We start from the raw sequence: 16,274 nt of genomic DNA on the forward strand, positions 1-16,274 counted from the left end.
AAACGGACAAAGCCCATTCTGAAATGTGAATAAAACGGACAAAGCCCATTCTGAAATGTGAATAAAACGGACAAAGCCCATTCTGAAATGTGAATAAAACGGACAAAGCCCATTCTGAAATGTGAATAAAACGGACAAAGCCCATTCTGAAATGTGAATAAAATGGACAAAGCCCATTCTGAAATGTGAATAAAATGGACAAAGCCCATTCTGAAATGTGAATAAAATGGACAAAGCCCATTCTGAAATGTGAATAAAACGGACAAAGCCCATTCTGAAATGTGAATAAAACGGACAAAGCCCATTCTGAAATGTGAATAAAACGGACAAAGCCCATTCTGAAATGTGAATAAAACGGACAAAGCCCATTCTGAAATGTGAATAAAATGGACAAAGCCCATTCTGAAATGTGAATAAAATGGACAAAGCCCATTCTGAAATCTGAATAAAATGGACAAAGCCCATTCTGAAATGTGAATAAAATGGACAAAGCCCATTCTGAAATCTGAATAAAACGGACAAAGCCCATTCTGAAATGTGAATAAAACGGACAAAGCCCATTCTGAAATGTGAATAAAACGGACAAAGCCCATTCTGAAATGTGAATAAAACGGACAAAGCCCATTCTGAAATCTGAATAAAACGGACAAAGCCCATTCTGAAATCTGAATAAAACGGACAAAGCCCATTCTGAAATGTGAATAAAACGGACAAAGCCCATTCTGAAATCTGAATAAAACGGACAAAGCCCATTCTGAAATCTGAATAAAACGGACAAAGCCCATTCTGAAATGTGAATAAAACGGACAAAGCCCATTCTGAAATGTGAATAAAACGGACAAAGCCCATTCTGAAATGTGAATAAAACGGACAAAGCCCATTCTGAAATGTGAATAAAATGGACAAAGCCCATTCTGAAATGTGAATAAAACGGACAAAGCCCATTCTGAAATGTGAATAAAATGGACAAAGCCCATTCTGAAATCTGAATAAAATGGACAAAGCCCATTCTGAAATCTGAATAAAACTGACAAAGCCCATTCTGAAATCTGAATAAAATGGACAAAGCCCATTCTGAAATCTGAATAAAATGGACAAAGCCCATTCTGAAATCTGAATAAAACTGACAAAGCCCATTCTGAAATCTGAATAAAATGGACAAAGCCCATTCTGAAATGTGAATAAAACGGACAAAGCCCATTCTGAAATGTGAATAAAACGGACAAAGCCCATTCTGAAATGTGAATAAAATGGACAAAGCCCATTCTGAAATGTGAATAAAACGGACAAAGCCCATTCTGAAATGTGAATAAAACGGACAAAGCCCATTCTGAAATGTGAATAAAACAGACAAAGCCCATTCTGAAATGTGAATAAAACGGACAAAGCCCATTCTGAAATCTGAATAAAACGGACAAAGCCCATTCTGAAATCTGAATAAAACGGACAAAGCCCATTCTGAAATCTGAATAAAACGGACAAAGCCCATTCTGAAATGTGAATAAAACGGACAAAGCCCATTCTGAAATCTGAATAAAACGGACAAAGCCCATTCTGAAATCTGAATAAAACGGACAAAGCCCATTCTGAAATCTGAATAAAACGGACAAAGCCCATTCTGAAATGTGAATAAAACGGACAAAGCCCATTCTGAAATGTGAATAAAACGGACAAAGCCCATTCTGAAATGTGAATAAAATGGACAAAGCCCATTCTGAAATGTGAATAAAACGGACAAAGCCCATTCTGAAATGTGAATAAAACGGACAAAGCCCATTCTAAAATGTGAATAAAACGGACAAAGCCCATTCTGAAATGTGAATAAAACGGACAAAGCCCATTCTGAAATGTGAATAAAACTGACAAAGCCCATTCTGAAATCTGAATAAAACGGACAAAGCCCATTCTGAAATCTGAATAAAACGGACAAAGCCCATTCTGAAATGTGAATAAAATGGACAAACCCCATTCTGAAATGTGAATAAAACGGACAAAGCCCATTCTGAAATGTGAATAAAACGGACAAAGCCCATTCTGAAATGTGAATAAAACGGACAAAGCCCATTCTGAAATGTGAATAAAACGGACAAAGCCCATTCTGAAATGTGAATAAAACGGACAAAGCCCATTCTGAAATGTGAATAAAATGGACAAAGCCCATTCTGAAATGTGAATAAAACTGACAAAGCCCATTCTGAAATCTGAATAAAATGGACAAAGCCCATTCTGAAATGTGAATAAAACGGACAAAGCCCATTCTGAAATGTGAATAAAACGGACAAAGCCCATTCTGAAATGTGAATAAAATGGACAAAGCCCATTCTGAAATGTGAATAAAATGGACAAAGCCCATTCTGAAATGTGAGTAAAATGGACAAACCCCATTCTGAAATGTGAATAAAATGAGAACTGGTTCCTTCAGGCTCATGAGCCTAGTACCTGCATGTTTACTGCTGTGTTGGCATTGGCAAGAGGAGGCTTAGCACAGTGTTCCCATGTTCAAACACAACATAAAGGTACCCTGGACGCATCTGAGATTGTTGATGGCCTTCATTTGGCACACACTACAACAGAAAGGGTGAATTATGCCAGTCAAGAGTGAGAGTGGCGGCAGAGAGCAGAGGCCCCTCTGGTTAGCTGAAAGCAAAATTTGTACATGAAATCTGAATCGAAAGGCAGCTGTAAACAGGAGAAAAGAATGACAGAGATGGAAGTCGCTGTGGTGGAAGGAAGGGTTTTCTCATGAAGCACACACCATGAGCAATGATTGGTTTTGTTTTCATTCTTCCCATTTGAAACAGCAGATAACTGGCCTCCTTTGACATAACCCTCATTGCCATGGAGATTAATTGCTTGGTCCTGGAGTTGCGAAGGTTTGATGTTGGGTTGCTGTTGAGGTGCGGGAACAGCAGGAGGCTCGGCTTGCCCTGGGCATCCTCCCCCAACACTGGAAGGAGCTCGAAGTGAGATCCCAGTCAGAGAGTGAATTATTAGCTTAACCCACTGCACCCCATTCACTTTTCTCAAGTCGGGAGAGAACTAGCAACCAGGCCAGAGGCACTCTGTTGAAAGCATGCCCCATGACCCCGATTGATCAGCAACAATGCCCTCAATAACTCTGCCTTTCCCATTCTGTATTTCTAGTGTCCGACCAGTGAAATGGAAAGGATGTTGGAGTCTTCACGTAGGATTCCCTAAAAGTTAATTTGCAAGTTGAGTCGGTGGTGAGGAAGGCAAATGCAACGTTCGCATTCATTTTGACAGGACTTGAATATAAAAACAAGGATCTAATGCTGAGGCTTCATAAGGCACAGTGAGGTCTCACTTGGAGTACTGTGAGCAGTTTTGCTGACATTAAAAAGGGTTCACAGGGGGTTCAAGAGAATGACTCCAGGAATGAATGGGCAACATATTAGGAGCGCTTGATGGCTCTGGGCCTGCACTCATTGTAGTTTAGAAGAATGAGGGAGGGATCTCATTGAATCCAAATGAACAATAGAGTGGATGTGGAAAGGATGTTTCCTATGGTGGGGGAGTCTAGGACCAAAGGCGGGGTGCATTTCAATCCCTCCGTAAAACAAGAAAAGTTCTTTGCATGTTTGTTCACTGATATCTCTGGTGCCTCTTTTCTGTAACCCTAGCTCAGTTACACAACTTAGTCATGGAATAAAAGAGAGAAGCAGCGTGGGAACAGGCCCTTCAAGTCCATAATCTGCCCCTTTACACTAATCCCTCATTAATCCCATATTTTTATATATTCTTCCCACATTTCAATCAATGCACCCCAGATTCTACTGCTCACCCACACACTAGCCAATTAGCCTACCAACCGAACATCTTTGGACTGTGGCAGGAAACAGGAGCACCTGGAGGAAAGCGATGCAGTCACAGGGAGAATGTACAAACTCCATACACACACAGTGGTCAGGACTGAACCTGGGCCTCAGGCACTGAGAGATGGCAGCTCCACTTACAACATGCTGAGTGACAACCTAGAGAGGAAATTCTTAGATTTTCAATAGCTGGATTGTTGCTAAATCATCTGAGGGGATGTCCTTTCATCACTCCTGAATAACCCATCTCTGATTTTAAGATAAAATCCTCTTGTTCTGGAATCCCTCTCTCCTCTCCATGTCTCTACCCAGCCAGAGGAAATCCTTTCACTCGCTCAAAGCTGCCTTAGACCCCACCATGCCGCTGGATCCGGGAGGGGATGTCGAGAAGGTGGGTCTGGATCTGTGCAACCTCCTACTTACCTAAAGTCCATTCATGCATACACTGTCCCTTTCTGAGGAGTGGAGTATAAACCCCACTAACTGACTGAAAGGAACTATCATCATCCTGTGGGATGGATAGCCAAACAGAGAGAGACTAACAAATCCTTTAATCACCTAAATGAGCAAGAAACTATCTATATTTGAGGGGGTACTGGGCTTATATAGGAAAATGGCCCCTGTATTACTTCAGTGAACCTCTGCTCAAAGGCCAAGCAGGATCTTATGTTAACTCAGGAGGTCATATGTCCCATTGGGTCTCTCCCAACTCCTAGTGTAATAAATACATCATTCATTATTTCCCTGTGTCCTTGCAGATTTCTTTTCTCTCCCACATGTTTTCTATCAAGAATGCAGATACTGGAATTAGAGGCCAGAATTGGAGGGGTTGAGGTCACAGAAACACAGCATGGGGTGTGAGATTTTTAAGGAATGCTGAACTGGATCAATTTTTGGTCAATAATTCTAAAGTGTGAAGCTCTCTCAGCTGAGATTCCTTACACCAAAAGTACACGTGAAGGATGATGCCACTGTGGAGAATCAGGAGGAGAACTGAGATTTTTTTACTCATATTACACATGAAGGATGATCCCACTGTGGAGAATCAGGAGGGGAACTGAGACTCTTTACTTCAATATTACATGTGATCCCACCGGGGGAGAATCAGCAGGGAACTTGAGACTCTTTACTCTGATATTACATGTGAAGAATGATCCCACTGGGGAGAGGCTCTATGAGGCACTGTGATGGCACTTGGAATATTGTGTGCAGTTTTGGGCTTCTTATTTTAGAAAGGATAAACTGACATTGGAGAGGGTTCAGAGAAGATTCACGAGAATGACTCCAGGAATGACAGGGTTACCGTATGAGGAACGTCTGACAGCTTTTGAGCTGTATTCCCTGGAGTTCAGGAGAATGAGGGGGCGATCTAATAGAAACATTCCGAATGTTAAAAGGCCTGAACAGATTAGATACAACAAAGCTATTTCCCATGGTAGGGGATTCTAGGACAAAAGGGCACAACTTCAGGATTAAAGGGCGTCCTTTTAGAACTGAGATGCGGAGAAATTACTTTAGTCAGAGGGTGATAAATCTGTGGAATTTGATGCCACGAGCAGCCATGGAGGCCAAGTCATCGGGTGTATTTAAGGAATAGATAGATAGCTTCTTGATTAGCCAGGGCATCAAAGGGTATGGGGTAAAAGCAGGGGAGTGGGGATAACTGGAAGAATTGGATCAGCCCATGATTGAATGGTGGAGCAGACTCGATGGGCCGAATGGCTCCTATGTCTTATGGTCTTAATGGGAGAATCAGGAAGGGAACTGAGATTCTTTACTCTAATATTACACGTGAAGGATGATCCCACTGGGGAGAATCAGGAGGGTTAGAACATGTCCTGTTTTTGACTTACTGGCTGTAGCTGGATCTCACTTTTGGTTATACTATTTCCCCTTTGCATCATGACTGCATTTAATTATTTACTGCAGAGATCTATAGTAACCATTTATAGTAACTCAGAGATTTCTGTGTCCCCTCCATCCCAGTCCCCTGCCACATTGATTCGAGGTACACGTTTCCAATGGCATCTAAAAATATTTATGAGCCTCGTTTTCACAAATTAAAACCAGGCATGTAGGTGAAGGGATTTAAGTTCCAGTACCTCACAATGCAAGTTCAAGGCTTAAGGACGGATAGACTGAGACAGATATCAGGGGAGAAGAAGAATGGTTCCCGTCCTATAACTCCCCCAAAATCAACTCCAAATCAGTACCTTTCTCTTCCTGCTCACCCTTAGAAGTTTTCCCTTTTCCCTTCCCCCTTTCTCTCTCAAATTATTCCTCCTGTTTTGTTATCCCCATGTACCTCTTCCCACTATTTCCCTCATATCAACCCCTTGGTCCTGCATTTCCTTCTTTGCATAAATTCTCTTTCCTTTCCGAAGCTGTCTCCCCCGCTTCCTGGTCACAGTCTCTCTCTCCCATTTCCCATCAGCAATCTCAGGACTTCCCCAGCAGATTTTAAGGCTTGTGACATCAAATTTATATACATCAAGTGTATGTATATTTTGTTGCGTGAGAACGGATGGGGTTTATGTTCACAAGGATTTGGACACTTTACTCTAATGATTACATTTCAGTGGGAATTTACTGTACAGAAATTGTTACAGTTCCTATCTTCAACAGTGACCCAGATCAAAATGACTCTGTGCCATTTCCTGGCATTACAGATCCTCTCCAGCTTATGTATATTGGGAGGTCTGTGGGATGGAGCTGTCGACTGTTACAGGGCTGCAGGCATCTTCTGCGAGTGGGAATGAAAAGGGCCTTTTCTGGTTGGCTGCCAGTGACTAATGGTGTTCTACTTTTCACATTGTTTGTCAATGATTTAGATAATGGAATTGATGGCTTTGTGGCAAAGTTTGCAGATGATACGAAGATTGGTGGAGGTGTAGGTAGTGCTGAGGAAGCAAGGCGATTGCAGCAAGACTTAAACAAATTGGAACAATGGGCAAAAATGTGGCAGATGGAATACAGTTGTTGGGAAATGTATGATAATGCATTTTTTGGTAAAAGGAACAATCTTGCAGAGTATTACCTAATGGGGAGGAAATTCACACATCAGAGGTGCAGATGGACTTAGAAGTCCTGGTGCAAGACTCCCAAAAATTAACTTACAGGTTGAGCCTGCAGTAAAGAAGGCAAATGTAATGTTGGCAGTTATTTCAAGGGGAGTAGAATATGAAAACAAGGAGATAATGCTGAGGCTTTATAAGACATTAGACGGGTTGCACTTGGAGGACTGTCAACAATTTTGAGCCCCATATCTCAGAAAGGACGTGTTGTCATTGGAGAGAGTTCAGAGGAGGTTCACAAGGATCATTCCAGGAATGAAGGGGTTAAGATACGAGGAGCATTTGGAATTTAGAAGGATGTGGGGGGGATCTCACTGAACTCTATCGAACATTGAAAGGACTGGATCAGGTGGATGTGGAGGGCAAGTTTCCTGTGGTAGGGATATCCAGAACTAGAGGGCACAGATTCAAAATTGAGGGCGATCTTTTAGAACAGAGGTAAGGAGAATTATTTTTTTAGCCAGAGAGTGGTAAATCTGTGAAATGCTCTGCCACAGACTGTGGTGGAGGCCAGGTCCTTGGGTATATATGAAGTGAAAGTTGATAGATTCCTGATTGGTCAGGGCATCAGAGGATATGGCGAGAAATCAGGTGTATGGGGTTGAGTGGGATCCGGGATCAGCCATGATAGAATGGCGGAGCAGACTGAATGGGCTGAATGGCCTAATTCTGCTCCCATGTCTTACGGTCTTATTTCTTATATCCCATAAGTACCCCATTTGATCGCACCTGCCTATACCTGCTATGCATCTCCTTTTTATTCTTAATCAGGCCTCAATATCTCTTGAAATCTAAGGTTCCCTACACCTGTTATCTTTTTCTTTTATTCTGACAGGCACATACAAATGTTGTACTCTCAAAATATCACCGACTATACCCATGACTGTATTGCCACCCACAACTCCAATCTGCTAATTAAATTTGCCGACAACAGTACATTGATTGGCCTTATCTCAAACAATAACGAGGTAGTCTACAGGGAAGAAAGCATCTCTCTGACACAGTGGTGTCAAGAAAACAACCTCTCTCTCAATGTCGCAAAAACAAAGGAGCTGGTTGTATTACAGGAGGAATGGAGGTGGGCTAACCCCTGTTGACATCAATGGGTCTGGGGGTGAGAGGGTAAACAGCTGCAAGTTACCAGGCATCCACATCAGCAAGGACCTCACGTGGTCTGTACACACCAACTGTGTGGTGAAAAAAGCACAGCAGCACCTCTTTCACCTCAGATGGTTGAGGAAGTTTGGTATAGACCCCTAAATCCTAAGAACTTTCTACAGGGGCACAATTGAGAACATCCTGACTGGCTGCATCACTGTCTGGTATGGGAACTGTACCTCTCTTAATCGCAGCACTCTGCAGAGTGGTGCGGACAGCCCAGTGCATGTGTAGTTGTGAACTTCCCATGATTCAGGACGTTTTCAAGGACAGGTGTGTAAAAAGGGCCCGTAGGATCATTAGGGTCCCAAGCCGTCCCAACCACAATCTATTCCAGCTGCTACCATCCGGGAAGCAGTACCGCAGCATAAAAGCCAGGAGCAACAGCTTCTTCCACCAGCTGATCAGACTGATGAACTCACATTGATTTGAGTGTACTCTATATTACACTGATTGTTCTATTTATTATACATAATAAATTATTATGATTGCACTATGCACATTTAGATGGAGTTGTAACATAAAGATTTTTACACCTCATGTATGTGAAGGATATAAGAAATAAAGTTAATCCAATTCAAATCAAAGTTGCTGGTGAACGCAGCAGGCCAGGCAGCATCTCCAGGAAGAGGTACAGTCGACGTTTCGGGCCGAGACCCTTCGTCAGGACTAACTGAAGGAAGACCTAGTAAGAGATTTGAAAGTTGGAGGGGGAGGGGGAGATCCAAAATGATAGGAGAAGACAGGAGGGGGAGGGATGGAGCCAAGAGCTGGGAAGTTGATCAGCAAAAGGGATATGAGAGGATCATGGGACAGAAGGTCCAGGGAGAAGGAAAAGGGGGAGGGGGAAAAAAACCCAGAGGATGGGCAAGGGGTATAGTCTGAGGGACAGAGGGAGAAAAAGGAGAGAGAGAGAAAGAATGTGCGTATATTAATAAATAATGGATGGGGTACGAGGGGGAGGCGGGGCATTAGCGGAAGTTAGAGAAGTCAATGTTCGTGCCATCAGGTTGGAGGTTACCCAGACGGAATACAAGGTGTTGTTCCTCCAACCTGAGTGTGGCTTCATCTTTACAGTACAGGAGGCCGTGGATAGGCATATCGGAATGGGAATGGGATGTGGAATTAAAATGTGTGGTCACTGGGAGATCCTGCTTTCTCTGGCGGACAGAGCGTAGGTGTTCAGCAAAATGATCTCCCAGTCTGCGTCGGGTCTCACCAATATCCTTGTAAGTGGAACAAGTGCTACACATGCCCTTACACTTCCTCCCTTACCACCATTCAGGGCGCCAGACAGTCCTTCCAGATGAGGCGCCACTTCACCTGTGAGTCGGCTGGGGTGACATACTGCATCCGGTGCTCCCGATGTGGCCTTCTATATATTGGCGAGATCTGATGCAGACTAGGAGACCGCTTTGCTGAACACCTACGCTCTGTCTGCCAGAGAAAGCAGGATCTCCCAGTGGCCACATATTTTAATTCCACATCCCATTCCCATTCTGATATGTCTATCCACAGCCTCCTCTACTGTAAAGATGAAGCCACACTCAGGTTGGAAGAACAACACCTTATATTCCGTCTGGGTAGCCTCCAACCTGATGGCATGAACATTGACTTCTCTAACTTCTGCTTATGCCCCACCTCCCCCTCGTACCCCATCCGTTATTAATATACACACATTCTTTCTCTCTCTCTCCTTTTTCTCCCTCTGTCCCTCTGACTATACCCCTTGCCCATCCTCTGGGTTCCCCCCCCCCGCCTTTTCCTTCTCCCTGGGCCTCCTGTCCCATGATCCTCTCATATCCCTTTTGCTGATCAACTTCCCAGCTCTTGGCTCCATCCCCCCCCTCCTGTCTTCTCCTATCATTTTGGATCTCCCCCTCCCCCTCCCACTTTCAAATCTCTTACTAGCTCCTCCTTCAGTTAGTCCTGACGAAGGGTCTCGGCCCGAAACGACGACTGTTCTTCTTCCTGGAGAAGCTGCCTGGCCTGCGGTGTTCACCAGCAACTTTGATGTGTGTTGCTTGAATTTCCAGCATCTGCAGAATTTCTCGTGTTTGCCTTTTTAATTCAATTCAATACTGAATGCAAAGCGTTTCTCTACATAAACTTCTGTCACTGGCCCTGTCTCATTCCCTATTAGTAGATCAAGTATCATATACTCTCTTGTTGGGACTTCTATGAATGACTAAGGCAACTTTCCTAACACATTTGACAAACTCTATCTCATCTAGTCCTTTTATGGTACAAGAGTCCTACTCAAAATGTGGAGAGTTATGAATCACCTACTATTGCAACCTTATATCCTTGCAACAGACTGTGATCTCTGCAAATTTGTTCCTCTAAATCTCTCGGACTGCTGGGTGGTCTTATTAACATGGTCATACCTCTCTCAGTTCCGCTAATAAAGCCTCACGATGAGTTCTCCAGTCTATCCTGACTAAGCACTGCCATGACATTTTTCCTGACTAGTAACACCACTCCTCCTCCTTTGATCCATGCCGCTCTGTCACGCCTAAAACAACTGAACCCCAGAATACTGAGCTGCCAGTTCTGTCCCTCCTGCAACTAAGTCTCATAAAGAGCTACAACATCATACTCCAGGAGTTGAATATCCCAATACAAATACTTAAAAACAGGAGAAAATGATGGGTAAATGGGAGTTTCTGAATCTCGAAGGAGCACCAGTCCACACACATCACTCCAATATGCATGTGTGTGTGTACAGATGTCATCACAAACACAGATTGGGCAGCATAGCAGTTAATGTAACACTTTGACCCGGGCTCAATTCCCACCTCTATCTGTAAGGAGTCTGTACATTCTACCTTTATTTCCTCTGGGTAATCCAATTTCTTCACACGTTCCAAAGATGTACAGTTTAGGGTTAGTCAGTTATGGACATGCTATAGAGGTGTTACAAGAATGGCAACTCTTGCAGGCTGCCCCCCAGAATATCCTCACACTGTGTGGTCATCAGCACAAACAATGCACTTCACCGTTTGGACATATGTCTGACAAATAAAGTTAACCCTTAACGCACACTACACATGCATACCTCACACGAACATATACACACGCAGACACATTATGCATATGGTATGAAACTTACTTATTCTGAGAATTTCCAAACAGTCCGAAGGGATCCCCAGCTCCTCCCCCATCTCCAGTGAAGATGTACAAGTACCCGTCGTCTCCAAAGAGAAGCTGCCCCCCATTGTGATTTGAAGCAGGTTCCACCACCTCCAGGATCACCCTGAAGAGTTAAGGATTCCCGTTAGGTTGCAATAGAGTTAATGAAAGGAAAGTTCCAAAAGGTTGCAATCATATTAGGGTGCTTCAAATACCCCTCCCTTTCCCCACCAACAACCCCCCCACCCAAACACTTAACTCTTCCCAGCTCAGTCCAGGTGAAAATCAAAGCTGGAGCCACTGGAGTGGATGTCTGCCCACTACAGCTGCTTCTGGTCACCGGCCAGAAGAGCAAGTGGGGAGACGTTTTAGAAAACGTCCACCATTCTGTGACTGGACCTGGGATTGGTACTGCAGCAAAGATGAGTGTGTGTGGAATTGTATCCCAGAGTCAACCCAGTTCCATACAGCACATTAACTATTTTGTTGATTATAACCTCAGCAAATTTGTCAACATGATTTCCTTTTCATGAATCCTTATTAACTCTTCCCAAATGATTATTACTACCTTGTACCACTCCCAGCACTTTCTCAACTACTGAGGACTATTTTCCTGACTATTGTGAAGATCAATAGTCTTCACTAAGGAGGACATAAATAATCTTCTGGAAATAGTAGGGGACTGAGGGTCTAGTGAGAGGGAGGAACTGAGGGAAATACATGTTAGTAGGGAAGTGGTGTTAGGTAAATTGAAGGGATTAAAGGCAGATAAATCCCCAGGGCCAGATGGTCTGCGTCCCAGAGTGCTTAAGGAAGTAGCCCAAGAAATAGTGGATGCATTAGTGATAATTTTTCAAAACTCTTTAGATTCTGGACTAGTTCCTGAGGATTGGAGGGTGGCTAATGTAACCCCGCTTTTTAAAAAAGGAGGGAAAGAGAAACTGGGGAATTATAGACCGGTAAGCCTGACATCAGTGGTGGGGAAAATGCTAGAATCAGTTATCAAAGATGTGATAACAGCACATTTGGAAAGCGGTGAAATCATCAAAGTCAGCATGGATTTGTGAAAGGAAAATCATGTCTGACGAATCTCACAGAATTTTTTGAGGATGTAACTCGTAGAGTGGATAGGGGAGAACCAGTGGATGTGGTATATTTGGATTTTTAAAAGGCTTTTGACAAGGTCCCACACAGGAGATTAGTGTACAAACTTAAAGCACACAGTATTGGGGGTATGGTATTAATGTGGATAGAGAATTGGTTGGCAGACAGGAAGCAAAGAGTGGGAATAAACGGGACCTTTTCAGAATGGCAGGCAGTGACTACTGGGGTACCGCAAGGCTCAGTACTGGAACCCCAGTTGTTTACAATATATATTAATGACTTGGATGAGGGAATTAAATGCAGCATCTCCAAGTTTGTGGATGACACGAAGCTGGGCAACAGTGTTAGCTGTGAGGAGGATGCTAAGAGGATGCAGGGTGACTTGGATAGGTTAGGTGAGTGGGCAAATTCATGGCAGATACAATTTAATGTGGATAAGTGCAAGGTTATCCACTTTGGTGGCAAGAATAGGAAAACAGATTATTATCTGAATGGTGGCTGATTAGGAAAAGGGGAGCTGCAACGAGATCTGGGTGTCATTTTACACCAGTCATTGAAAGTGGGCATGCAGGTACAGCAGGCGGTGAAAAAGGCGAATGGTATGCTGGCATTCATAGCAAGAGGATTCGAGTAGAGGAGCAGGGAGGTACTACTGCAGTTGTACAAGGCCTAGGTGAGACCACACCTGGAGTATTGTGTGCAGTTTTGGTCCCCTAATCTGAGGAAAGACATTCTTGCCATAGAGGGAGTACAAAGAAGGTTCACCAGATTGATTCCTGGGATGGCAGGACTTTCATATGATGAAAGACTGGATCGACTAGGCTTATACTCATTAGAATTTAGAACATTGAGAGGGGATCTTATTGAAACGTATAAAATCCTAAAGGGATTGGACAGGCTCGATGTAGGAAGATTGTTCCCGATGTTGGGGAAGTCCAGAACAAGGGGTCACAGTTGAGGATAAAGGGGAAGCCTTTTAGGACTGAGATGAGGAAAAACTTCTTCACACAGGGAGTGGTGAATCTGTGGAATTCTCTGCCACAGGAAACAGTTGAGGCCAGTTCATTGACTAAATTTAAGAGGGAGTTAGATATGGCCCTTGTGGCTAAAGGGATCAGGGGGTATGGAGGGAAGGCTGGTACAGGGTTCTGAGTTGGATGATCAGCCATGATCATACTGAATGGCGGTTCAGGCTTGAAAGGCCGAATGGCCTACTCCTGCACCTATTTTCTATGTTTCTATGTTTCTATCAATATCTGTAGAATCAAAAACTAGAGGACATAGACTTAAGGTGAAAGGAAAGATTTAAAAGGGACTCAAGGGACAAACTCGCACTGTCTCCTCTAAGCTACACGGGTGCACAGCCACACAGTAAAAATGCTCCCATGCATATAGCCTCCATTGCCATGCAGCTGGAATTTTCTTTTAACATGATATTAATATAATTTTGAATTCTATGTTAATATGATTGTGAAATACCCTGTAATTAACTGTGCTAATTAATATAATCCATAAATTTTCTAATAAACATACTGCAACCTTTGAAACATTTTAGAGCTTCAATGTATTTGCATTAGTGTTTTAAGTTGCAACCGTTCCACAAATTGTAACAATAAACACAGAGTGGAAGTCAGTAGCTCATTGTTAATAAACCACTGACACCATCTACAGAAAAACATTTTAAGTGTGCACAGTTTTCAATCTGTGTAAAAATTTCCTGCTCAGACAATGGCTGGCCTACAGAGCTGTAAAAACAAATTAGTGGGGACATTGGGCGCATGGAACTGCCAAAGGTTAAGGCAAGGTCAAAAGATAATTCGACAGGTACACAGATCAGAAAATTGCCTTCTTTTACATATTGGTTGTTTGTCAGTCTTTGTGTGTAGCTTTTCATTGATTATATTGTATTTCTTTGTTCTTCTATGAATGCCCACAGGAAAATTAATCTCAGGGTAGTATATTGTGACAAAAATGTACTCTGATAATAACTTGGGTCAGCACAGTAGTGTAATAGTTAGCACAACACTTTACAGTACCAGCGACCCAGGTTCAATTCCCATCACTGCCTTTAAGGAGTTTGTATGTTCTCCCTGTGATCGCATGGATTCCCTCTGGTGCTCTGGATTCAAAGACGTACTGGTTGGTAGGTTCATTGTAATTAGGCCATTGTAATCTTGTGATTAGGCCAGGATTAAAGTCGAGGGATTACTGGGCAGCAACGCTCAAAGGACCAGAAGGGGTTACTCCGTGCTGTATATCAATAAATAAATATATAAACCACTTTGAACTTTGAAATGTGGGTAAGCAAGACAAACTTAGATGGGCATCTTGAACGGAATAGACGGTGAATTGAAGGAACTGTTCCCATGGTCTAAGACTGTGAAACTTAACATGTGGCTTTAGACTATAAAGCATATGAACAGTCTTGAGCCATTTGGCCATCAAGTCTGCTTCACCATTTCATTATGGCTGACCTATTTCCCTCTCAAGCCCATTCTTCTGCCATCAAGAGGAAGGCAAATGGTATGTTGCATTTTTTCATTTAACAAGAGGATCTGAGTACACAGTTAGACATGTTTTGTTTTACATTTTACAGTTGAGACCACTTCTGGGAAGTTGCAGACAGCTCTGGTTCCCCTGCTAAATGAAAGATACACTTGGCTATGTTTTGAATGATCACTGGACAGATTTCTGGGATGGCAGGTCCATCTTATGAAGAGCAAGCAAGCAGATTGGGCTTGTACCCTTGAGTAAGAGGTGATTGTATTGAAATCAAATTTCAAAGTTCAAAGTAAAATTTATTATCAGAGCACATACGTGTCACCACATACAACCCTGAGAATCTTTTTCTACAGGCATACTTAGCAAATCTATAGAACATTAACTGTAAACAGGATCATTAAACATCAGGAACTGTAAACAAACTGTGCAAATACAGACAACAAATAAATAGCAACAAATAACAAACATGAAATAACAAGATAAAAGAGTCCTTAAATGAGTGCAGTTATCCCCTTTTGTTCATGAGCCTGATGGTTGAGGGGTAGTAACTGTTCTTGAACCTGGTGGTGTGAGTCCTGAGGCTCCTGTATCTTCTACTTGATAGTAGCAGTGAGGAAAGGGCATGGCCTGGGTGATGAGGATCTTTGATGATGGATGCTACTTTTCTACAGCAACATTTCACATAGATGTGCTCAATGGTTGGGAGGGTTTTATCCATGATGTACTGGGCCAAATCCATTGCCTTTTGTAGAAATGTACGAAGTCCTCAAGAAGTTTGAGGAGGGTAGATGTGAATGCCCCATTGACAGTCATTGTGAATCAGTGTCCCAGTGATAGTTAACGTCTGTGGAACCTCAGTGACATCATGTACCCAGTGATAGTCATTGTAAGACTATACAGACAGTCAGCAGGTAGTGAATAACAGTCATTACAAAACTGTACCACAGTAACAGTTACATGTACCCTCTTGGCATTGTGTATACATCATGTCTGGTGGCAGTCAGTGTCTGTGGAACCTGTAACTGCAGTGACACTGCATCTGTGATCCCACCTTTGCTGCTGGGACGGGGTTCCTCCAGGTGAATTCTGAACATGACGGGCTGCCCCTTCCATGGGAGCTTCACCCCCACTCCCCATCCTCCAACTCCACCCGTATCCCGTGACCACCACCACTCCCACCCCCGAGGCGTGTACCCCACCCGCATCCCCGGCACCACCAAACAACCCCACTCCCCATCCTCCAACTCCACCAGTATCCCGTGACCACCAACAGCACTCCCACCCCCGAGGTGTGTACCCCACCTGCATCCCCGGCACCACCAATCAACCCCACTCCCCATCCTCCAACTCCACCAGTATCCCGTGACCACCAACAGCACTCCCACCCCCGAGGTGTGTAGCCCACCTGCATCCCCGGCACCACCAATCAACCCCACTCCCCATCCTCCAACTCCACCAGTATCCCGTGACC

At 43.4% G+C, this 16,274-nt stretch overlaps 1 protein-coding gene across 1 annotated transcript in view; it reads right to left on the bottom strand.

Annotated features, from left to right (window-relative positions):
* LOC134352843 (HHIP-like protein 1) overlaps positions 1-16,274 on the bottom strand; it is a 99,920-nt gene that overhangs the window by 66,620 nt on the left and 17,026 nt on the right. The window contains exon 3 of the mRNA XM_063060344.1: positions 11,178-11,321. Coding sequence (XP_062916414.1) covers positions 11,178-11,321 — 144 coding nt within the window. The remainder of the gene's footprint in view (positions 1-11,177; positions 11,322-16,274) is intronic.

The sequence above is a fragment of the Mobula hypostoma genome, chromosome 10, assembly GCF_963921235.1.
Source record: "Mobula hypostoma chromosome 10, sMobHyp1.1, whole genome shotgun sequence".
Lineage (NCBI taxonomy): Eukaryota > Metazoa > Chordata > Chondrichthyes > Myliobatiformes > Myliobatidae > Mobula > Mobula hypostoma.